Source organism: Pundamilia nyererei, unplaced genomic scaffold (genome assembly GCF_000239375.1).
Source record: "Pundamilia nyererei isolate P.nyererei 1_Seehausen unplaced genomic scaffold, PunNye1.0 scaffold00258, whole genome shotgun sequence".
Classification (NCBI taxonomy): domain Eukaryota; kingdom Metazoa; phylum Chordata; class Actinopteri; order Cichliformes; family Cichlidae; genus Pundamilia; species Pundamilia nyererei.
Genome location: NW_005187659.1, coordinates 157,779 through 183,532, shown reverse-complemented (window position 1 = coordinate 183,532; position 25,754 = coordinate 157,779). Strand labels below are relative to the sequence as shown.

Sequence of the window (25,754 nt, the reverse complement as noted above, 5' to 3'; positions counted from 1 at the left end):
CGCCTTCTCCATTTTCCAGAGCAACAAGATAGTCTTTACTTTTGTTTCTTCTCTAAAAATAACCCAACAGACTGTACGCAAGAGCTCTATGGGGACAGCTCCAAGCTCTCAGTGATGTCTGGACATGAACACGTACTCCTCAAGCTTGAGATGGTAACTCAAAGCAACAACTATCAGCCTCAGATAGGTAAAAATGATAAAGAGTGGTGTTTTAGATGGCATATCAGATGTTATAAGACTCTTTCTCAGCTGACATGATTTGGCCAATTTGTTGCTTTTGTTTTCTCTCACGGAAATGCCAAGTGAGCAGACAGGGGGCAAAGCATAATGGATGTGCAAATAAATGGTTTAAATCCCCCCCAGTGCTGACAGTGCTCACTGAGGAGAGCAACCACCCATCCACCATATAGAGACTGGATGGACCAGAACAGAGGGAGGGGGGGAGAGAAAGAGAAAGAGAAGAGAGAGAGTGCTGTGGTGAAGCCAGTGTTTGCCGTCGAACTCCAGCAAATATGAGGATGGGGAGATAATGGCCCACACTGCACAGGATGACTGAACCACCGCAACTATGAATTCTCTCCTTTTACGATGCATTCTGACTGAAAAAAGAAACAAAAAAGAAAGAAAGAAAAACTGAAGCAGAGAAAATCTGGACAGCAAAGGATCGCTTATGCCTTTTGGATATGTCCAACCTTTCTTCAGCATCCTGATCTATTAAAGATAAGCTTCTGAGTCCTGTTAAGCCTTTTAGTTAAAAAGAAGAAGAAGAAGAAGAAGAAGAAGAAGAAGAAAAATATCTCCACCGAGGAATTGCTGAAGACTTCTGCGCTTGGTGTGCGCACAGAGATGCTGTAGCTCTACACGAACCACGATAGACTGAGTACTTTAATGGAAATTGCTTGGAAATTTGAGCTCTGCTGAAAAAACATACGGACAGCAATAATACCACACACAGAAAGAGAGAGAGAGTGTGCGAGAGACAGAGAAAGAAAGCGGGGAGAGCCAGCGCCGGCGATCTGTGTGTCTCTGCAATAAGTGGCTAATAAAAAGCAATAAATTCTCTAAAATAAATACAGTCATCTGGTTGTGCGCCATGGGCGATGAGGCGTCAAACTTCAGGAGAAGCAGGAGGACCGGTGTCTCATCACCAAAACCCCGAACTGGTGAGGATCACGGCAGACTGGAGATTTGGGGATAAACTAAAACTGATCTCCACCGAGAACAATGAGATTATTGATTTTTGGATGACTTGTCAGGTTACCACTGTGGCAGTTTTTTGATGTTATTCAGAAAGCAGCATAGAGACCGGTGCTGCGCTGGACTTGGTCACTTTGGTTTGTTCTCTCAGAGATCAAATGGCAGAGAGGGACATGACATGTTTTGTTTTGTGCTTGAAATAAGCGAATACAGCCATATTATTTAATCAAGAAGTTAAAAAGATTTTTTTTCTTTTTTTTCCTTTTTTTTTTGTTGCACTATGATGGAACCACCACCATGTTCGAAGAAGAGCCTGTCCCTGTCGCTCCCGGTTCCCCGGGAAGGACAGGCGACTCTGAAACCTCCGCAGCATCTTTGGAGGCAACCCCGGACCCCGATCAAAATCAAACACCGGGGGTACTCCGACACAGACCGGCATCACCACCGGCACATGGAGCGCTCCGACGCCGTGGATACGAGCGACAGACCGGGACTGAAAAAGTCTCGGATGTCCTGGCCATCCTCCTTCCACGGGACCACAAACACATCCATCGGAAATTGTGTCGGGAACAAACGGTAGGCGAGAAAGAGATGCATTCCAAACATCCCAATAATAGCCCATGACAGCCCACAAGGCATATGCGTAAACGGGGGAGGGGTGGGGGCATTTTAATGAGTGCGTAATAACGCAGTGCGCCTGAAGGGTTAACTGATATGAAGCGCTTTCTATCGAGAGGCGGGACGCGTGGGTTTTCGGTACAGATGCGTTATGCGTCTTTGGATAGACTCTGTCAGATGGGTATGAAGCGCAAACCAGGCCGCCCACTCGAAACGCAGGAGCACCTTAACAATGTTAAGAGCGTCAGCATACTAGTTGATAAGTAACATGAAGCTCGGTGGTTTTAATGGCATCAAAGGTCTGGTGTGTGCGTTCGTGCGTGCAAGACAGAGATATCGCCGGCGTGCGCACTCCGGGACTGCATCAGTTTGTTCTCAGAGGGCGGTTTGGGGCTAGGTGGGCGTTGGAGCAAAAAAAAAAAAAAGTGCCCTGCTGATGAACTCCTTATCAAGGCAGTCTCTAAATTCAAATGTAGGTCTCCCTGACCTTTGACCCTCTTTTTGTGGTGAATTGGTGGGCTAAAAAATAAGATGCAGTGTTACCTGGACTTGTGTCACAGAAATGTCACACAGATGGCTTCAGGAAGCATCTAGCTGGCACACACTGCTGCTCTGTGATCAGACATGACAGTAAAAAATTCACTGCCTCATAATGAGAGGACACAGCACACCTAAACTGCACTAGCACTTAAATCAAATTAAGCAACGGATGTTAATCAAACATATTTGATTAAAGGCATTTCATTAAGTGAGTCGTGGAACTGCATGATTATGATACGATTACTTTGTCCTCACTCAACAAACGCTCCATTTATCCTCTTAAGGAGACACTGAGAGTGCAGCATAAGGATGTTTTGTCCAGTGTTGTTGCCTTTTTTTTAAACTTATAACAGCAAATAATTTACTGCCTGGTAACATAGAGTTTGTCTTGGTTGTGACTCTTTTTCTTTTTTATTCTTGTCTGTGAAAGAGTGACTGTCATGGAGAGAAAGACGAGGGCTTTCGTGCTTATGCTGGTTTTTAGTTTGCTCCCTCTTCCCTTCTTTTCTCAGTATGACCTGAAGTCCCCTGATGTTCCTCCAAGTCAAGGCGTTAGTTTACATGTTGGACTGCTTAGAACTGCCTTATTATCCTCCTAAACTTTTCCCATGCACTCATGAAGCACAAACATGCCTCTACCACATTAAACAAGAGGATTGTCACACTGATGACACATTGATGGCTGTGTGGTGGGTCCCAATGGAAATGTGGGGGTCTAGCATTTTTTTTTCTTTTACTCGTTGTCTTTCCAGTTTTTTTCTTTTCAATGCCACAGACGGCCTTCCCGGCAGGCCCCTGGGAGAAAGGCCAACTCCAGCTGACTGGAGGAAGGACTGATTTGTATTTTAGTCCCCAGGACACGCTCTGAGGCAGTCCAATCTTTAGTGCATTGGGACTGACTCTGCCTGCCCTTCTCCTTCTGTGGGCGGCAAACCATGAGAGGGCAGAGAAAGAGATAATTCGATTCCAACAAGCTCAGTTTTGAGGGCACACGGAGCTGGCTCCAACTGTGTGTGCGTGTTCATGTGTGCGTGTATGTTCCTTAGCACATTCGTAAAGTGATGTGTGCGATCAGTGGGTGTTTGTGCTACACACTGGTCAGGAAGGAGGGTGCACGGAGGAATGGAGGCTGCTAGTTGAATGTTGTGTGTCACGGATGGTGGTGAAATGTGTGTGGAGGTATTTATGTGTGGGCTGTGCACAGGTTAGTGTCTGACCTGTAGCCCATATGGTTTCCAACAGGCCTTGTTTTACCTCTTTTCACATCAATGGGAGGTCAGAGGTATTTCCACTGTGCTGGAGCTATTTTTATTATTTTCACATACTGCAGCGACTGTAAATTCTGCCTCTTTGCTTATGTCCACATAATGGATGCTTCAAGCAGATGCCTCATCGCTTCACTGTATTTATAAACATCTATGTTGATCCAGCAGCGCTGTGCTCTTTCGCTCAAGGCTAACTTGCATTGAGTGTGGCCTATGGAAGGCAGCTTCATGCACATCTGCTTTCACCGCTCTGAATGCTCTTATTTACATGCAGATGTCTGGAAATTTTCCTCAAAGTACATTTTAAACAAGCTCTCATTTAAGGAGCCATCCATTCACAAATCAGAAGGTGAACAGTCTGAGATAACTAAGTATATTTTCACAATATGTCTCAGTAGAAGGCCAGGAGAAATAGGAAGGCTGTAAATCTGACCTCTTGCTAAGATTAAATGACATTTTGGACAATCACTCTCATGATCTGATCCTTTCTTTGGGACTTGCAACACAATGTGCCTTGCAGCAAAATACAGCAACAAATTAGACCCCCTCCCCCCTGTAATTTTCACACTTAATATAGCCATCCAGTGAGGCGGATTGGACCGGCTCTTGCTCGCTGTATATTTGAGGCCCCTGCTCCAAGCCCCATCATATGGCAAGGAAGTGACCAACAGTTAGAGCCTAAAATCTGCTTAGATTTAAATGTTCTGAAGGCATCGCAAATTTAGCAAACATGAATCGGTGACAGGTTAGATGGTTCTAAGTTTTAATGTATGCAAATTCAATGTTTTTAGCTTTGTGCAAACACAATAAGACCAACTGTACCAGATAAGGATTCTTTTTCCAGAAGAGTGGAAGAATAATTGGTCTTTGATTTGTTGCGTGCTGACTGACCCGGTGGAAGACCTTAAGGAGTCGGTCAGCGCCTCATCTGGAGGAGGTTTCAAGAGATCAATGAGCCTGAGAGCTTCTGGTGAAATTGTTTTGGACAGGGTTCAGGGAACTGTAATAGAAACCCTCACTATTGATAAAAAAGCACTCCCAACAGTCGCCAGTCTAGCGGATGGGGGGATACACAAATAGGGATTTTGCATAACTGTTTGAAGAATCCCAGTCTGCAGCTTTTCTACTTCTATCCTACAAAATGGCAGTCTTAGTGGCAATCAGCTTCCCCCCCAAAGAGTGTCAGTCTGCCTCCTCTGCATTTCCCCGATGTCTTTTGTTCAACCGCCTTGTCATGCCTTTTGTCAGAGGACGTTAATATGAACGTATCAGCCATCAGGTCCCATGCCCAATGCGCTCTGGGAAGTTCCGACATGAAATGAATGACTGACACTGAACGAGTAACAGCTCTTCCCGCAATTCAGTTGCTATGGTTACTTGTTTTGTGCATTTGTAGAATAGATTTCATTTACCCAAAAAAGGCAAAGCCTAAGGCACTTGATGGGCTCGACTGTATAATTTGTCAGTACGTAGCAGATCCCGCTGGATATGCATCATGACTTGTATGTTCATAAGGTGAAAAAGGGAATATTAATGCATCTCAGCTGAAGAACTGAGGGCTTCAGATTGAAGTTTGATCACAGCAACCTCTGCGACAATTTCAAACCAAAGCCTTGCTCACTTCCTCACCTACCACATATGCATTCTTTACACCCCCCCTTCCCCCCTCCTCCCTCCAACCGAGGGATCTAGTGCTGATTTGTAAGCTGTAGCTGCTCTTTTCCCTGCGTGACTGGCCGGCTGCCATAATAATTTAGCTCATAATGAGGTACAGCTCCAGTTAATTACCACAACAGCAGTATTTTGCTGTTGATCATACATTTGCATTTCTAACACAGGAGATCCAAGTCTCATACAGAGAGCATTCAGGAACTTCCCCACCAAAAGCGTTTTAATAGCGTTAAGTAATAGACCTCTTATCTCATTTAGGTAGTGCAAGCATCTGTTTAGGCTACAGATTGCGCTCTTCTGTGAATACATCGTGCTTTCTCGCTGCTCTCAGCACTAATTAGTATCTGGAGGCAGTACACGGACTGGAACCGTGCTCACTGCGCTTTAGTTGGCTCAGGCGGATACCCCAGGTAAAACCTTCCTCAGCAATGACACCGAACAGATGTCTGCTCAAAGGGAATGTATAGGTCCCCTCATTCAAGGTCCCTCTTTGTGTTTGTTCTCTGCTCGTCGCTTTGTTTGCCTGCAGACTCTCCCACAGACACTCGGGCCTCCTGTAACCACGTTTAGTGGCGTCAGCTAAGCTTCAAGAATCGACTGGAAACCTTGGCGTCTTTGCATTTTAATTGATTTCACACTGAATCTTCTCAGAGTTGTGATACACCAGTCATTTGTTGTTTTTGTGTGTGTGTGTGTGTGTGTGTGTGTGTGTGCTTTTTAACAAGTGCGGATGGGCAGAGATCCCAGTAAGAGGAAACAAAGTGAGCATCGGCATCAAAAATCCAAGTTGCACAACAAGTCCACCTGTTATCCACGATTATCTCCGTGTTTGCTGCAGCTGCTTACATTTAGTCTGTAACAGCCCCTTAGTCCCTATTCCTTTTCACGCTCATGCTCATTAAATCGCCTTTTTGGAACTTTCTGACACAGTTGATTATGCAATACTTTCTTTTACCTCTTTCAACATGCCCACTATGATGATGATAAGCCTCATAATGGCTATTTTTTTCCTTTTCTTATCTAATTATACTGCTTGAATCAGTCTTTTGTCCATTAAAATAACAGTCTTTGATTGCTGGATGTCTCTCTTTTTGATCCCCTATCCTCTCAGTGCTTCCTTTCACCTCAGAGTAAATGGAGAGTATTGATTCCATCTCTATTTCTGCTCTCTGCTTTGTCTTTCCATTGTGTGGCCCGTCTCGCTGGTTCCCAGTAGCGTCAAGATGCTTTCTGATAGCCTTCTTCTTGCTTACAGCGGCATTAAGCACACTATCATAAATCTATTATTTCACCCCCCACCTCCTCAAAGCCATATCTGAATCTCAAACCTTCACATCCTGGCAGTGAAATGAACTGCCCACCGCCAACAGTGTGCAGCGCCTCATCTCTTCCTATATTCTTCCCCATAAAACGAGGTTTTTATACTGATGTGATTTTTAGTTCTTCATGCTCCAGTCGCTTCTTGAAAAATCACAGACTTCAAGGGCATGGCAGACACAAACACCTTCATCACATGGCTGGAAATCAGCTGCCACTAAAAAAAGGAGTTCAAACAGCCTTTGCATCAAAGAGAAGTTGGGAAAAACAGCATCCTAATCATGCTGTGAGATTAAAATACACACAGTACTCTGTAAAGCTTCCTGTATGGATTTACAATCACCCATTTCCTTGGATTTAGTTTTCGTCTGATACAAAATAAATAAATAAAGCGTTTCTTTTTTAGTAGTAATAGTAATTTATTCTTCGAGCCCAAAGGCACTAAGGGGAACTAAAAGGAAAAACCTTTTAGTGTAATCAAATCGCCCACTTCATACCAAGAAAAAGGTCTTTATTGCTGAGACTTGGGAGTATTTAAATGTCAAAATGTGCAGCGTATTCCATTTCACAATAAGTGCTAGTCTTTCACCTCTCAGCAAACAGTTCAGCTTGATAGAAAACGGCAACATGATGCCCGTGTGTGAGATTCCCTATAAGATAGAGCGACGAATAAGAATATTGTGTCCATGTGGTGCTCAAGCAGGTGATACACCATCACTCAGAATCAGCTGGCGGTCTCTGATGATGTCGCAAAGGGGGCAACCCCCTTGAAAAGCGCTTTAGGCTGCTGTCTCAGTGCAGAGCTGTCTGAATGAGTGAGTCTGACAACCCCTCTGTCAGCGGCGTGTCAGCGCAGCACGTGTTCAGTGAAGCAGAGCGCACAAAACCGTAGCCACCTGTTGAGCAGAGCACCGTGTCGGACTAATGTGAGGCATGTCAGGAATGCTCAAAGAGTGCCGAGTTTAAATTAAGAACTCACAGCAAATTACGGCTGGAGCAGATGAAGGTGTGCACCTAGAGGCCGCACTCGTTGGGGGGGATGCTCACGCTTGTGTTCAGCTGCCCGCTGATGCCAACATCTCATCTGAAATATCGCTTCCAGGCCTCGTGCCCCAGGACAGAGCTCCCGCCCAAAACTACTGGCTCAGTTTCAGCTATATGGATGACTACGGAAGACTGTCATAGGTGTTTAGAGTAACAGATGGCTTTAATGCTGGCTTAACGTGTCACAGACTTGTACACTAAGGCAACAAATACAACCAACGCTTTGTTCAGACTCTCATTTTTTATTCTGTTTACGGCATAAATCATACTCGTAGGTGTTGACTGTATATCATTATTATTATTGACAGATATAGAGCGCCTGGGACAGAAATACAGCAGGAAATAGATTGTTTTTTGCCCATTCCCAGTCTGACTCAGCAGCACTATTACTGTGTGAGCTTGATTGGAAAAATGCTGAAAACAACAGTAAATAATATCCAGTTGCTATGAAAAATATAACAGCATGAGAGCTTGCTAAATATGCCAGTAAAAATCTTTCATAGTGTGCTAATTTAGACAGCCGAGGTGGGTGGTGATGGTGGTAATATTATAGCTACAAATTATCAAGTAAAAAAGTAGCAAATGTACTTAAAAAACTTGAATAGTCTTTGAGATTTTATAAAAAGAGAAAAAGAGATAAAAAGGAAATGAATCGCATCTCTTTATATTGTAAGGCTGATTCAACCTCATCACTCCACACACGCCACATGCATAGGGAGGAGGTGCAACAGTAACTGATACACAAAAGCTATCACCTCATTCAAATCAGATTCAGAAGAATAATCCAGATCCATGACCCAAGTGTTACTAAGGCTTGAACCTCTTTAACATCGATGTTCTTCTATGTGCACCTTGGAAATAGGCGATTACAAAGATTGCTCTGATTAGGTCGTCCCCTGCAGGAATGACACTTGACAAAAAAAACCCCCACCCACCACTAATTATTTCTTTATAATTTCTAACAGTAGTCTCAAAGAATGATCAAGTTTTTAAAACATATTTGAGTGTTTTTGGGTAGTAGTTAAATATAAAACGTACAATTTTTTCAAGGTGAAATAATAATTTGTTATTTTAACAGTCAAAGAACATATAGAGCAGAAGAAAGTAGTTTCATGTGAAAAAGCAAAACCACCGTTAAATTTAAACTGAAAGTATTGTGCAAAAGTTTTGAGCCACCTGTCATTTCTTCATATTTTGCTTCCCAAGGGCCAGACTTTCTTGTGAAGTGGTATTTAAAGTGCTTTTTAGAGGTCTCTCAAAGCTTTTCTTTGCACATTGGGTGCTTTTTTACTCATTTTCAGTCCAGTTCTCATCCATCTAACCACTTTCAAAGAAATGTAATTTTTTTATGTTTATTTGTTGAACTATTTATCTTTGACCTATGAGTTGTTCAAGCATAAAAAGTCTTAAACTCAAGAGATGAACCAGTGTTGATTCTCAGCATAACAGACAACTTAGCAAGGAGCCAGTTTTAAATTGTATCTTTAGGCACTTTGTTCCAAGCAGCCTGTCACAAAATACATCCTTTGCTCCAATTTCTGTAGCTAAAGCTATAAAAGATGCCGACGATAACATAATTTGACAGGCATAAAACAGTATTTTTGGTATACTGGTAGGTATCAGTTGAAAATGTGGCTTATCTCAGCATTGTGTGCAATGCATCCTTAATAAAATCTGAGGTAACAAGTGGAGGACACCAAAGAAGAAGTGGCAAAAGAAATAGAAAAAAATCCAGCTAAGATGTGAAACAAACCCGATAGATGGATCTGGACCTTCAGTTGGTGCATCTGTTTTTTGCTGAACCCTCGTCAGAATTTTAGCCAGTGGTGTTGAGGATCATGAGAACATTTATGGAACTATGAATGGCGAAAAGTACCGTTAAGTTTTGATCCACCATGCAATACCATGTAGAAAGCATCTGATTGGCAGCGGCTTTATTTTTCAGCATGAAATGATCCCGAACAAACTGCCAACACAGTAAAAGCATACCTGGAAAGAAAAAACACACAATGGAACACAATCAGTCACAGATTGGCCTCCCCAGAGCCTGAACCTCAACATTATTAAACCATAGAACAGAACAAAAGGCAGCCAACATCCAAAGAAGAGCTTTGAATGTACTTCACGAAGCCTGGAGAGCTATTCCTGAAGACTACTTAAAGAAATGACAAGAAAGCTCCCCTAAGAGGGTCCAGACTGTGTGGAAAACTAAATATGGTCCCAAAAATCAACATTCAAGATTATTAGAATTGTACTCAGCATTTGCCTTATACACTGTCTTTTCATGTATGTTTCAATAAATGTGCACATGTTTTTAACTTCCTCAGGAGAATATAAAGAAATGAGGGGCAGCTCAAGCATTTTCCACAGTGCTGTACACGCAGCGAACACTGAACCAGGGCTTACAAATGAAGAGGAACTAACAAAAATAACCTTGTGCTGTAGCCTTATTACAGAGTAAGAAACAAGCAGCGAGACGGTTTTTGAAAGAGAATGCTCCAAGCCTGCAAATGAACAAATCATTCCTCAAATAAAGCAGGATATTTTCAGATTCATTTAATAATTTACATTTCTCTTAATTTAATATCTTTAGTTTGTCAGAATGCTCAATGCCAAATGACTGTCACTGCCCATTATATGTTATAATGACTCACAGTGCCTGGCCAGAGTATCAGCAATAGGCTGCACTTTTCACTTTACAATACTGCAGATATGGCAATGCCAGCTGGGGCTTAAGAACACATTGTTATGCTGCTTCTTCTCAAGGTCAAGGTAAAATAATTTTTTTTTTCTGTCTTTTATTGCTGCTAACAGGGAAAGATTCAGCAACATATAGAATTAAAACACATACAATAGGTTTGTGTGAGGAATATATGTGTACACAGGGGGAAAAAAACCATCTGTGGAGCTGCAACAAGGTTTGTGGGAACACTTGTGCATTTTACATAATGCATGAAGCAGCTTATGATTTATAGCTGACTGAAGGTGTGGTAGGCAGATGCACAACTCGGTTTTCTCAGTTAGAAAAAGAGCTGCAGTTCCAGCTCCTGACCCCTGCTAGATCAAGTGTGAGCAAATGTGTTCGCACATTAAAAAGCAACAACATTCAGGTTGTTGGAGGGCAGAACGGGAGAGAAAACACACACACATGGCTCGAGGGCTCGGGGTATTTTCATCTGATGCTACTTTTCAGTTCAAGGTGACGTGATGGAGAGCATATATATATATATATATATATATATATATATAAAAATTTTATTTTTTTCCTTGTGCAGGGTCCAGAGCAGTTTTTCACTTATATCATCCATCATACAGTACACTGTGCCTGAGTAGTGTTTCCTAATGATGCTGATGCAGGCTGGGACGTGTATTTTACCCCTAACAAAGCCAGAGTAATTAGCAGCAGTGTAGTCCGAGTTCTCTCTCTCTTCCTCAGCGATCCTGTCTCAGCCTCTCTCTCTGTTTGTTTGTGCGTCAAGGGATTATTGTGTGATTACTTATGTGATTTGGGGGTTTTCTTATGAAGGGTTTCCATAAAGAAGAACAGAACTGAGTTTTCTCTCATTCAATGCAAGTTTTCCCTCCCCTAAGCTTCTCATTTGTGTTGTTGGGGGGTTTTTTTCCCCCAGAAAAAAGCTTGAAAGATTTCTGGTGCAATCCACAGAACTGACAGTGCACGGCTAAAAGTTTCCCAGTGTCCCTTAGCGAGAGTACCTACCGTAATCCTCACATATTTTGCATCAGCAGAGTCTGAAGTCACAGACAGACAGCTAAAATCAGCTGAATCCAATCAGGGAAATGTGTTGGTTTTGCGTGGGAGGGGAGGGTGCCCTGGTGTTCACAGACCACAGTCCGTTCCTTTGCGTCACACAGGTGGGACGTTAGAAGCCCATGCTACGGGGAGGGTGTGAAGATAAGAAGACTGGAAAGGAACAGAAGGTAAATGTGGCAAACAAGGAGGCGCACATGTGTCTAGGGGATACAGGCAGAGAGCTGCTGTCTTCACAGATCAATGGCAATTGTGTATTTTGTCACATCAGATTTGATGCAAGACCTGTCTGCGATTGGTCGTGTCCCTTGCAACTCACGGGCGGAGATTCACAAGTCACTGATGCTGTGCTCATGAACGCCGGTCTTTCTTTCTCAGGGTGATATAAATGGGGAAGGGGGGGAGGGGGGGGGGAACTGAAGCCTCCAGCTGTCAGTGTAATGAGATTAAACCAGACCAGCCTGAGCTCCCAGTGTTTTATTGAACTTTATTTCAGTTTCCATTCTGTTTTTCAATATGTATAAGGAAGATATTGAATGTGGCTGCTTCTGCGCACTAGTCCAAGAGCATCTGGTTGTGCATCAGTGTGGAGTGTGCGATTTTGTGTGTGTATTGGAGGACAGAAACAGAGAGATAATGTGAAAGACTTGTGTGAGTATGTGTGTAATGTCCTCACTTCACACCCTGCAGGGCATGGTGCATCTCCTAAAGATGTGTTCAAGACGTCGCGCCGTCACGAAACTTTGATTTGGTTTCCAAGCTTTCCGGCCTTTTCCAGCAGTTTCCACATGGCGCATGGCAAGGCCTGTCTGGTGCTGCCAGTGGAAAAGTAATGCTTAACCGTGGCGCATGAGGCCTGTGCATTGCTTTCGTTGAATCCTGGTCTGTGAAAGGCAGACAGAAAGCCACACTGGCACAACGATTGTGGCTGCAAGTCTGTGTGCGAGCATGTGCTTGTGTGAATGCTTTTGTGAGACGGAAAGTGTCTGGGGACTCGCAGAGTGGGAGACATCCATTCTGTTTGGACATACTGCGGAGTCTCACAGCCCATATTCCCCAACTCTGACGTTTTGGAACGGTCTGCCAGTCTGTGACTGCTTTTTCTATCACGCCACTCAGGCCTCATTACCCAGTCGCAGCTTCTTCCTCCATCATTTTGCCATCAGTCAGGGGGCACTTGGCTCCCCAGGTTCACTCATTTCTCTGCTGATAAATATATGTTACTCATCTCCTGCTTTTTTCCCATTAGAAGAGAACATAACACTATTAACATCTTCAGCACCTTTAAGACTCATCATAAGGGCCCATTCATCAGTGGTCGGTGAAAGAAAAAGACAAATGGAGAAGGTGATAGGGGAAAAAATACAGCAGGAGCAATGCTTCTTTGCATTCATATTAGAGGTAAATATGGAGATGTTCACAACTGAAATACATCTACAAATGTGTATGTACGTGTGAAAATGCAGAATGTGAAGGTATTTCACAAGATTATTTGGTTGGTTCGTGGTTTCCATCTCCGAGTCCGAGTGGTTAAAGGCTTCATTGCTTAAAATAGTGGAGAGCAAAAGAGGAACGCACCGATATAGTCGTGAAACTGCTGAGTCTCATCTGACAACAATTTTGTAAAATTAATCTGTATTCATATGGAGACTGCAAACAGTAGCCTGGCTCAGATATCAGTTATTCTGATATCAACTGGCTACACCGTAAACCCCAGAACATTGGCAGCTGCCCCCAGAGGCTAAAAAACAAGACTAATGGCCCATTTTCAGTGACTGCGCCATTTGTCATGTAAAATCATGGGAAAATGAGAAGTTTCTGCAGCCAGTGGTTCTGGCATCAGAGTAAAAACAAACAAACAAATAACTAGCTCCAGTCCCCTGTTGGAGGTGAGGCGGATTTCCAAGAGTTCCAGCAGTAAAATGGTGTCTAGTTAAAGATAATCAACAAAATCAGTGAGTCTGTTTAAAAATTGTATGAGATTAATATCAGCTGGTCCACCTACCAGCTACCAGTGCTACTTGGAATTTGTATTAGAAGAAAAGAAGCAAAACTACCAGTAAATGTATACTTACTGGCCACTGGCCACATTAGATAAACCCATTTAACTGCTCATCAAGTGGGATACGGCTATCGCTAGGGTTTACAGAAGAGCTATATCCTGTTCTCTTGGAGGACATGCCTTGTTGATGCCAGAGGCCAGAGGAGCTTTGAGCTGATAGGAAGGCAGCAATAACTTTCTAATGAATAATATACCCACTCGTTACAACCAAAGTATGGAGAAGAGGATCTCTGAATGCACAATACATAGAACCTTAGAGCTGATGGGTTACAGCAGCAAAAGACCACATAGAGTCCTGCTCCTGTCAGCAACAACTCTCACTCGCTTGCCAAGACTGGACAATAGAAGACTGGAAAACAATCCTGCCTGATCTGATGAGCCTCAACTTCTGCAGCAGCACTTAGTTGGTAGAGTCAGAATTTGGTGTAAACAACATGAAAGCATGGATCCATCCTGCTTTGCATCAAAGGTTCAGACTGATGGTGGTGGTGCTATGATGTGGGGGATATTTTCTTGGCACACTTTGGGCCCCTTACTACCAAGTAAGTTTAAATACCACAGCCTACCTAAGTATTGTTGCTGACCATGTCCATCCCTTTATGAGCACAGTGTACACATCCTCTAAGCTTCCAGCAGGATAATGTGCCAAAGATTTCTTGAACATATCAAAGAGTTTGCTGTATGCAGCAACTATGTGATTCTCTCATGTAATAAGGATGCCAATCTCTGAGGAATGTTTCCAGCACCTTGTTTAATCTATGCCATGAAGAATTAAGGCAAGCAGAGGGTCAAAGCCGGCAAAGTGGCTGGGGAGTGTGCAGAATTACCGTAGATGGATTCGATTGCCCAGCAAAAGTGACAGCGACTCTGATGCTTCAGGATTACGACAAGACATGTCAGATTATTTGCATCATCCTTCATCCATTGGAAACAGGCCTGAGAGATGAGATGTTCCCACACTGTTTTATTGTTGTTTGTCAGATTTTATTTTTCATTATCAATGCAGTATTCCTGTCAAGCACCTATGACCATATTTAGGTAACAGATGGGTTATGGGTGAGTGGACAGGACTTTTGGTCAGGTCTTGATGGGACGAAGTTAGACGGAGAATGAAAACTTTGAGCGTGACTTGATGTAGGGAGAAGAAGGAAAAATGGAAAGGGCACATTTGAATTGGGGAACACAAGTGTAATACTGCAGTGCTTGTGCTCAAAAAAAGGGAGAAGAAGAAGGACAAGAGGGCAGTGAATGACATCAGAACAAAACTGACAGACAGATTGACTCATCAGACAAGCATGTCGCATTCACTGCCAGGCTGCATGGCAGTGGCCCTGATGCAGTTTCAGAACAAATTAATCCACGCAGATAAGGCTGCCTTCTTCTCACTAATGATATCTTACTGCTATTTAGGATAATCACGTTGATTTCCTTATTGTTCTCTTACTAAGATGATTCTCACAGGTACTGCCTATTTCTTATTATTGTAATTATTAAAGTACTATAATTGTTTCACAGCTTTTCTTTTACTGCCCCCATGAAATATAGAGCGTCTTCTATCTATGGGGATGTAGTTTAGCTGAGATATTACTTATATTTTGAGGCTATAATCTTAAAATATAAATAGACTTCATGTAGTATCATCAGAATAACTTAAAGCACCATTGGTTAATATTGGATATTTCTACCATGGTAGGTGCATTATTCTAGAAATGCATCAGTTGGTTGCAACATCTAGTTGATGGATGGTTGTTGAATTTGGTCTAGAAGTTTACAGAATTCATTAGAGTGCAATACTTTGACAATAAATTAAATTTTGATACCTAGAAGTTGAATTGTAATGGCTATGCGATCTAAACTTTTCATCGTCTTAGCTCTAGCGAGATCAGAATTTCAGCTTTTACAAAATAACTTACATTTTAAAAAGACTAATGGCGTTCCCATTTATTCTCAGCTGTGCTCATTTCCAAATGTTAGCATGCCCTGTACTCTAAGAGAACGCAGTGGACATTAGAAAGGGGGAAAAAACACATTTTCTACCCGTGTTGTCATGAGCATGTTACCATGGTGACATTCATTTTGAGTTCAAAGCAATTCTGCGCTTCTCAGAGCTGCTAGCATGACTTTATGCTGTTATATTTAAAATGGGTCAAATGACTATGAAAGATGTCACATGACAAACAGTTATGCTAAGGTCTGCACGGTGTCAGCTCAATGTTTGGGATTTTTCTGCCACTCAACTTTCGTTTTTTAAGATCTGAGATGATGTGCTTTGATTATTTTCTTAAAAATCAGCTGCCTTTAGCACAGCAGTTGGATTTAACGTGAAAGGCAACACATCGAAAGAGGGAAGCAGTTCTTCGGTGCGCACGCTTTTCCTTAGCCACGCCACAAATGCAATAAAGGACAATTCAGAGCACCAAGCTAAATGGGCCATTTCACCGGGTGTTCAAATCAACCTTGTATGCTTTCACACTCAGCTGAACCCCTGCTCGGCATTTGTTTTCGCACCAAATTATATTGGTAATTATCCATCATTCCAGGGTAATATACAGCCAACCATCTTTGTGCTTTGGAATATGTATGACGAATTGGATGCCAAGACTGGTTATGAGTGTGCAGCTCATTTCGAGACTGAATTCGTGGTGACAGCATTTGAATTTACAGAAATGATATGGAAATTTTTAGATCATGAAATTCAGATAGATAGATAGATAGATTAGCGATCAGTGGAAGTGAGCAAAAACACAGATGGAGGATAGTGAGATGGTGGGGAAGAACATAGACAGAGTGACACAAAGGTAGCACTGGATGACTCACACTCTTCTCTCATTCTCTTCATCTCTCTCCAGTCTGGATTAAAATAAAAGAGGCCCAGCAGCCCCAGCCTGCAGAGAGGGAGTTGTGCGCTCCATCTCAGAGATAGGGTGATGTGCTAAAAATACCACTCCTTGTGTGGGCTTCTTGGGGAGGAAGGAGGGGGGGCAAAAGAATGGGGAGGGAGGTTTATGGATTTGGTGGTATAGTACGCTAGTGATATCACTACTTTCCACAGTCCAGCCCTATCGCATTTCAAGTTCGTCTTTTCTTTTGATCTGTGCTCTATAATGTTCACTAATTGCGCCTTGTAAAAGCACTTTTCCACTTTCGAGGAACGCTGGTCAGTGCAATTAAAATCTAGTTCATTACGCCAGAGTCTGCTAGAAACTGCTTTTATCTTGCTGACCCCCATTCCTTCTGCGAATCACACCCCCCACTGCTCACGTCTCTCCTTTGAGAAACTCCATTAAACATCAAAAGTGAATCAATATCAATTTATTGCTCTCGCTGTTGCGTACACACCAGTTTCTCTTCCTGTTGAGGAGTTGCTCTCACAGCTCCCAATTCATCTGGATTTTCAGTAGCGGGAAACTAAACAGGACACCAAATGAACACGTCTCACCATCTGCCATCTCTCAGGATGGTTCTCCTCGTCAGCTGATCCATCTGTTTAGCTCGGCTTCAGTCTCTACAACAGCAGAGAGGAGCAGAAGTAAAGCGGAGCTTCGTTACACGAACATACACGGAGCTTGCTAAACGGAACAATCCTCATTAAGTGAACCGCTATGGTTCCCCGCCCCGATATTCGGAAATTAAAATGTTAGAAACAGAGCTGCAGAGTGGGATTCAAAAAATACTTACCTTCCACACCTAACAGCCTCTGGGATCTCAGAAGGGATTTGCATATGAAAGCGTAGGGATCTCCGTGGAGGACGGAGGATGAGGAGTGAAGAAAGGAGGACAAGTCAGGAGACAGGAGGGGTTTCTGGTTGAGCTGGGTGTACAAAACTCTGTTGTAATTATTCATTGTGCACACAACCAGAGTGAGAAAGGATATCGATAGGACGAGGCACTTATAAGTAACAAAGAGCTGTTTGGTCAATCGGTGATAACCCCCTTGCCCTTAGTTACGCAGTAATGTATGCTGAAGACATCAGAAAAACAGCAGTCATCTATATTGTGCAGTAAGAACACTGTTTTTTGCTTTCTTTGATTTGACTCTGCATAAGAGACTGCTATTTTTACTGTCAGCACGAAGCGTTATGCTTTAATGGTCTTTTGGCTGACTTCGTCTAGCTCGTTGCATACAAAGACCCCCAGGACATCAGAGCAGAAATTCAATCTAAACCTACAGAGAAGTGAAGGAGCGATATTGATGTACAAATAGTCAAATACCACTGACTGGCTAAGTCATTAATCTGACCCCGGTCCAAGCAAGCATGTGTTTCAGTTTCTGATGACAGACTGAAGGCAGGAAGGCCACGAAACAAGCATGAAGTGAAGATGGCCACAGTACAGGCCTGGCAGCACATGGCGTCAAAACTCACAACCAAATAGCAAATATAATAATAACCTATTATAACTCTTTAAATAACTTCCTGTACTCTGAAATATGGAGTTTCATTTTGATATACAGTTAGGATACAGTTCCAATATTTTTAATCTGATGTTTATGTTAATGTCCTGATATTAAAGCAGAGAGGCAGAATAACTTCATAGTTTCAAATCAAATTAATGTGTACACTGAGCAAAGGAGCATGTTTTCTGATTTTGTGTGTTGTGCTGTTGGCTGCATCACAAATTCTCAAGCGGAAGGCGACAAAATGGGCTAGTCTCCACCTGGAGACGAGAGACTCCTGTGAGTTTTCAGGAGTTCAGAGATCTGATGATGTAAAGTGACAGATGCCTCTGGTGGGTTTCGAAGAATACAAAGTGTAAGGCAACCCACAGAGCAGCAGAACCCAGATTCCTCAGGTGAAAGAAAATACTCAAAGCTTTGTACGTGAACCCCCTCAATCCCAGTGGAATTTATTTTGCACAGTGCATTAATAGATTAAGAGGGCAGGCAGTGGCTGTCCTTTCACAAAGTGAAGGGCCTGTTGCTTTGCGGAATAAATGCTGATTATCCTGTCTAGTGTAGCTCATAAAATAAATCCCTTTCCTGTGGCATTTGCCAGGTGTGTGATTGCGGCCAGTCCCTCTGGGTTCTTCTTGAAAGGCCTGTGTTGTGCGCACTTTCAGAGGCTGAAGCCAGCTCTGTGTTCGGCCGCCTGGAGTTGGGTTGCGATCCTGTGGGCAGGATAATCTGCTGTAATCTTTGGCTCTCTGATCTGACCACAGCAGAATAGAGCTGGACGGGTGGGATAGACTACCGAGGGAGTGGACAGCAGACATGGCAGGGTTGAAGGAGATGAGAGCCACTGTACTGTAAAAAAAACCCCAAAACAAAACAGAGATACCAACCAAGCACAAAAATAAACATGCTGTTTATAGCTTAGAAGTTCAGTATATAGTATTTTCATGCATTAAACACCTTTTGAGTGACAATGTGTTAATGGATTGCAATATCAATATTGATATTAATGAGTGTGACAATCCAAGTACCTCAACGCCTCTCTCCTGCACCAACAAGGAGCAACAAGCTCCCCAGCTTAGCACAGTCCACTAACCACTTGCTTCTATTGACTCCTGCACATCAATAATAATAAGCCTAAAGCACCAACTTCACATAAGAGGACTGAATCTGCCATTAATTACTGCTAGTGACATGTTACTATGGATTTTGAACAGGGTTAGAAACCTGCTGCCTGCTTTTTAGGATAAAAAAATGTCATTAACACTAAAAAAAAGATTGCTGATAGTACAATTAAGATGCTTAACCCCTTGTGTTTTGATCCAAAAACACTAAAGATTCTTACCACAGACTCCTCAGTTTGAGCTAGAATGATCACAGAACAGTTTCTTAAACTCACCATTTAAAAATTCTGGATGCAATGTGTCTCAGAGTGAGATCACTCGAGGACCTCGTCCTTCTAGCTTCTCGTCTCTGTGTCAAGTTTGTGTCTCATAGTCTGGGTCTCTGTGTTCATTACTTCCTGTCTTATTTTGATGGTCTCTCATTCACTGTGTGTTGCAGTCTATTTAATCTCCTTTGTCTAGTTACCCCAGATTTGTTCCAGCTGTGTCCCACCTGTTGTCGATCCTCTCATTGTCCTGTGTGTGTATTCATGTCCTCAGTCTCCCTCTGTTCTGTCACGTTGTCGTTGTCTCCCCTCTAGCTGTGTGTGTTTCTGCTCGTGTTTTCTCCTGGTAATACTTCTCCAGAGATGGTTTGTTCCTGGCTTAAGTTTTCTTACATTTTTTGTGAGTCTTCAGCAATAAAGCAGTTTTTTTTTATTTTTTACATTGTTCTCAGTGAGTCCTGTATTTGGGTCCCACCTTTCCTGGCGCACAGCAAGCCCCGAGAAGGCATTTGCATTTGAGGTTTTTCTCAAACATGTTCTGCCCTGTGCTGAAATTACAGTTCAGCAGTGGTAGTGTGTTGCAAGTCCTCTGGCAGTCTATAAAAGACCTGTCTACCTGCAGAGAGTGTCTGCTGTTGATGGAGGTGGTGTACAAAGTATGTGGTAAAACCGGTCTGTGGGCTACTCTTCCTTCTGTTGTTGTTCGCCTGTCAGCCAGTCAAAGAAGAAGAGCGAAGTTACAACGTACGAAGAGCTGAAGCGAAATTGTTTAAAAACAATAAAAAGACTCAACTGCAGCTGCTGTCTGTGGCTTTCATATCATATTTTTTGATCTTTGATTTATCTGCACTTCTGCCAATCCTGATGAACTCTGCTGTCACTCCCCTCTAGCAACACTAATCAACCAGACAGCAATCCAGTGACACACAGTGGCATTCACATCCAGCAACGTGCGGCTGGGATTTTAGACAACAGGGTGAAAACACCTCTCCGTATGCTGTTTGTAGGGAAATACATACGCAAATGGACACAACTGCATTACCATAAATTACGCATTATGTGCATGGTGTGCCTGATGGTTGTCAGTGAAAACATTCCTCACTGCTGAGAATGAATTTTCACACATCGCAGTGGACGCTCCAAGCATTAATCCTAGTCTCAAAGAAGTCAGTATACCCGGCAAGGCTTCCAGTGTTCCAGCTTCCATACATTTCTACTAGCTAATGTTGCTTCCCAAAGCCCTTAAGCTTGAACTTAATTCTGTCTAAATAAAGCTGCTAAATTATGCACTGTTAAATTATGTCCAAAAGCTATTTGAGCTATAATTTTGAATGTGAACAGAAATACATAATACAATTAGAAAATATGAGCTGTGCAAAGGCATCACATGCCTCTGGAAGATATACAGCTGATGTGACCAGTATGGTAGGGTTAATATTAGCAGAACATTTAATTCATGGAGGAACCTTTTCTTGGTTTAGGGCATCAAAAACTGAACTTTAGTTGTCTTTCTTTAGGGTAATTTTAGGTAATGCTATTGTTGCTTAAAAGGACAAAGCCTTTTAGCCTCTGTGTGAAAAACTGAATGCAAATTTACTCACTAAGCTAATCTCTCAGACTGTTGCTAATATATGCATAAGCTACTGTAGACGAAACTTCAGATTACATCTCTTTTGGGCTCTTGGGGCCTCTCGCTGTTACAGCAAGTGGTTTACTAACCCATCCTTCTCTGTAAAATTCCACTCATGATCTCATCCTCTGCATGTGTTCAGCTTAGAGAAATAGAAACGTTCCAGCCCTCTATTTACCACCATTAGTGGGTCACTCTGACCTGTAAGCTTAAACTATCTCCCTCCCCTTACAAAACATCTCCCATCAAAAGGCCACAGGTGGTTTTTTTCTGTCTTTCATTATGTCCGAAGCGAAGAATGTCGGCATAAAAAACCCCAAAAACGGTCAGACGCTAAAACCCAAACAGAGAACACACAAAAGACACACAAAATTTCAGACTTGATGTAAAAACTCATGCACAGAACACTCTGCGTGTGGTAAGATGAAATGCAACAGTCATCAAATATGAGTATTATACAAGAAGTAGAAGTTTGATAATATTAAATTATTGTGAATTTAGACTCAAGAGAGCTTTAAATACTCCAGTGTCTAATCTAATCTATTATTATCTTGCAAACACGCTGATTAATTAATGATTCTCGAATTGGTAATTATTATGTTTTCCACTAATAATATGTCAAATATTTGTATGATATATTTAAAAAAATTCTAAACATTATGTTATCAATATATAGAACTCCTTCACTCTGCATAACTATCTAATCTAGTCTCTTAAATTGGACAATTTACTGCTTTATTGCTACTTTAATGCTAGCAAAATTATATTTGTTTAGATATGCAAAATGGCAGTTAACATGGTGCATGCTAAAGTGTGTATTTTTGGTCAATTTTAGCTTACAATGAATGAACTAGTGGTAAAAAGAAAGAACAATTACTAATTACTCAGGTTTTATAGGATTGATAGGCTGCCTGGTATAACTTATCTGCCTCTAACAGCTTCATCCAATCAGTCACTGTCAAACCCGACTGTTTGACAGCGTTTCCAGGTGTATGCTAGCTGTAACTTTGGAATGCACGCAAGCTGGAAATGGAGATTATTTGCCTTCAAATGGGGCTATAGCATTGCCAACTTCCAGCAACCACTCGCAACCAGTCGGGAAATATTAATCTTTTTTCTTTTTCCCTCATGACCAGTGGTTGCCAGGCTGACCAGCATAGGCCTGTATGACTTGACCCTTATTTGGTTGCTCATACGTTTTCACCATGACTGGCAAACGTGCAAGGTGACAGACAAGTTACCGTAATGTAATAAAAACCTTCAATGAAAAAAAAAACCTAAGCAACAGGATCGTGACAGCAGCCGACGTAAAACCTTTAACAAGAGCTTCAAGTAGAAACCAAAGCTGTTGAAAAGTAGCAGCAAACAACCATTCAGTCATGCTGAAATGTACTTATCTGGTTTACTTTTGGTCATAGGGCACCATGTAATGAGTGTGGTTTTTCTCACAATGTGGAGTCCAGCATTACTGGTGAAATGTGGAACTCTTGAAAAGTGAAAGCGTGGGGGTAGGGGCTGAAGTGGATCTGAATTTTCGTCAGGGGTTAGCACTGTTTTGATTTTTATTGTAGAAAATTTCTGTGACTCATCTCTGATGCATGGATGAAAAGACTCAATAATGCCTTCTGAATGCAGATGGGTTGTTTTTTTGTTTTTTTTTAGCTGGATAAGGAATGAGATTTCTGGAAAGATTTAAATCAGCATGAATGGATGCTGGCTGGTATGCTAATAAGGTGGCAATGTTTCTTAACGAACATAATTTGATGAGTTTAATGAGCGTTCAGCTGCCAGGTCACAACGAATCAAGACGCTTAAATATCTGATTATAAGTTCTGAAATCGTTATGATTGTAACAACGGGAGACTTGATTTAATTATTGAATTAGTGATGACACATTAGCAGATTTCAGCAAATTCGGGGGATTTTAGAGGGTGCCTCCTGACCAGACAGTTACTGCACCATAAGCAGTCTTCTCGCATCTCCGTCTAACTGATTATTACTGTGTCCTGCCCTTTTTTTCCCTTTTCCACCTATGCCATTGCATTACTCTCACCCCAGCTCTGTGAAGCTCCAGTGACCAAATGCCCTTTTGTTGTCCATGTGGCTTGGCTCCAGCACTTTCCCTTCAGAGCGCTTGCCTCTTGCGCATTGTACTGTAAATGTCGGCATTAAAATGTAAGGAGTCATGAGCGTGCCTCTATCTCTCTTCTTATCTGGTGTTTGCCTGAGAACACAAAGGGCAAGCTGAGGCAAGCGGAGATGGCAAGCCTGCTCTGGACATGTCATTTGAGATGTGTCAGTTACGGGCACGCTGCCCTAAAAGCTTTGCCCCAGCCTGAGAGTGCTTCGTAATAAAAAGGCCTAATGTGCTCGATAGATCCGCTGATGATTCAACAGCAGCAATAAGAGTACAGCTGTGATTACATGGTCAGCCTATAAAAGTAGCAGCCTTTCCCAATTTGCAAGTCCTCACTCCTCTTCCCTTCAACTGGCCTGACTGCCGCCCCCACAGTGGTAGCAATCAGCCAGGTGCTAAATGCCTGGGTGAGGCACAGCTCATGGGTGGGTGGGTGCGTGCGTGGAGGGGGGAATGTTGTGGAGGGGAGGCTGAAATTGCACGTGGAAATAAGCATCTGTGCTTGCTTGGGAGAGGAGGAAGCGGGGGCAGGAAATAACTGTCATTCTCCACTAAGGCTGAGAGTACAGACTGAAGAGAGAAAGGCTGACGGACTCACACAGGTTAATCATTAACTCGCTGAGCTGAAGAAAATTAAGAAAAAGGATTGTTGGGGCGGGGTTTGGAGTATATCGTTTCTTTTTTACAGTCGTTTAAATGGATGAGTGTTGCTTCATCCCTTCAGAGAGGTCTGATTAACCGCAGTGCACAGTGTGATGGGGAGAAAGCAGAGCTGACACCAACCAGGCTGTTGGGAAAACGCTGATATGGCAGCAGGCTGCCCCTGCCAGGGGCTTCCTCGTGATGACTGTTAATGAATAATCGATAGCAAGCGACGTTCAATGGAGGGAGTGTATGTAAATCTCCTCTACGCTCTCATATGGACTTATAGGTTTAATTAAACTAATCGCTGTATTGACTTAGGGCTCCATAGCCCTTTGAAGCCTGCTGTAGTAATGACATGAAACCAGGCTTCCCCTTTTGTTGCAGAAATGTATGCAGTGAAGAGACTAAATGAAGTGCTGCTGCAGCACAGTCCAATTTTCGTGGTTCTCTCTGCACACATGGACTCTTTGTAAGAAAAGGCACAGCTGTAATTTAATAAGCAAATAGAGATGCATTAATACCTGTGCATAAGACTTCTCAGTGTAAATACAATGCAGCTTGATGTTATAGGGTTAGTGAGCATGCAGGAAATTAGCTTTATTTTCCAAGTCACTGACTGACTACATCTCTCAGTCATGCAAATCAAACCGCATTGTTAACACATATCTATAACCATAGGCGTGCGTCACAGAGCCCCAGTCATTCACAGAGGGAAGCATTCAGGTAGCTATATGAGAGACAGCAGCTTTAATCACGACAGAGATGGTTTGCTATCGCCATTAGAAGGGACTCTGTTGGCACAAATCCCCCCTTCCCCCTGAAACCTCTGATCATCATGTCATTGTCTGCAGCAATACACTCCAGGGACTCAGCTTTCACATAATGAAACCAAGAGAGCTGCCCACAGCCCGGCTTATAATCACCCATATGTGTGCGTGTCCGTGTGTGTATGTGCGTGCAACTAGTTCGCCTTTTTATAGTGTTGATTGAAAACAAAAGAGTTTCAGCATTAACGGTCTTCTGTGTGTGCGCTTAAGCATATCATCGGGGTGTGTTTTTGCCAGTATGTGCTCACGCGCGTGTGTGTAACAACCACGGGTGTGCATGAGTCACTTTGAGAGGTTTCACCAGCTATTATCGAGCTGGGACTTGGTATTTAAAAGGAGATAGAATAATTGTCTCTTCATCAGCTCTCCAGAGATTACAACAGTAACTGTCAAGTGAATTTGAATTCTTGACATTTTCCCAAAGTCTGGCTGTGAAAGGCACTGTTCAAACAGGATGTATGCAAGGCCTTTTCATAAGTGACTTTCCAAGATGAGCTCCACCATCCATGCCGAGTGCATCACAAACAAACGGTAGTTGCTCTCTCCACCAGGAAGAGAAGTGAGGGAAAAGACAGATTCAGAGGAAAAAGTAAACCAATGGCAAGAAGGCAAGAGGCGAGAAGGAAACGGCTCGACGAGGCATCTTATCTTCGGCGTGTTTTTCGCCGTGCTCAGGCTTTAAGCCGCCTGCTGAAAGGTGGAACACTGAATTCATGCAGCAGGCTTTGCTTGGGCTCTTTTTGTTTTTTTCCCGAAGCTGCTGTTGCAGAAAAAGGCTGAAGGAAAAACAGATACCATTCACAAGTCATCTCATTTATGCTCTCATTCGGTATGTGCGCAGTGTATATTCAAATTGTGACACAGAGTTTGAATAGCTTTCTTCTTTTTGTCTTCTCACTGCTGACACACACAAAATCAAACACACACACCCACAAACACACACAAATGTAGGTTTGTATCAGCATGCACACAGACTTCTACAATTTGAAATATTTGTATCCCAAACAGGGACAAAAGGTTAGTCCTACAACCAAAAACAGGAAGTGTTTGGATTTCATTTTCCACTTAGACAAGCAGAAATTAAGAATTGTATTTAGTAAACAATCAGCAGTATGAGAGCCTCTAAAACATCAACTGTATTAATGATTCTTTATACTGCAGAAGCAGAACAACCTGCAGCACAGACATAAAAAATTAACAGGCGTTTCTGTCGCACAAATATGTGAACTGTTCCCAAATATATATATATATA

The 25,754-nt window shown here is 42.5% G+C and overlaps 1 protein-coding gene across 1 annotated transcript in view; it reads left to right on the top strand.

Moving 5' to 3' along the window:
• The first annotated feature begins 638 nt into the window (after positions 1 to 638).
• The window catches only part of pde4a (phosphodiesterase 4A, cAMP-specific), a 48,315-nt gene continuing 23,199 nt past the window's right edge, over positions 639 to 25,754 (top strand). Inside the window, exon 1 of the mRNA XM_005749917.1 lies at positions 639 to 1,773. Coding sequence (XP_005749974.1) covers positions 1,478 to 1,773 — 296 coding nt within the window. The 5' untranslated portion in view covers positions 639 to 1,477. The remainder of the gene's footprint in view (positions 1,774 to 25,754) is intronic.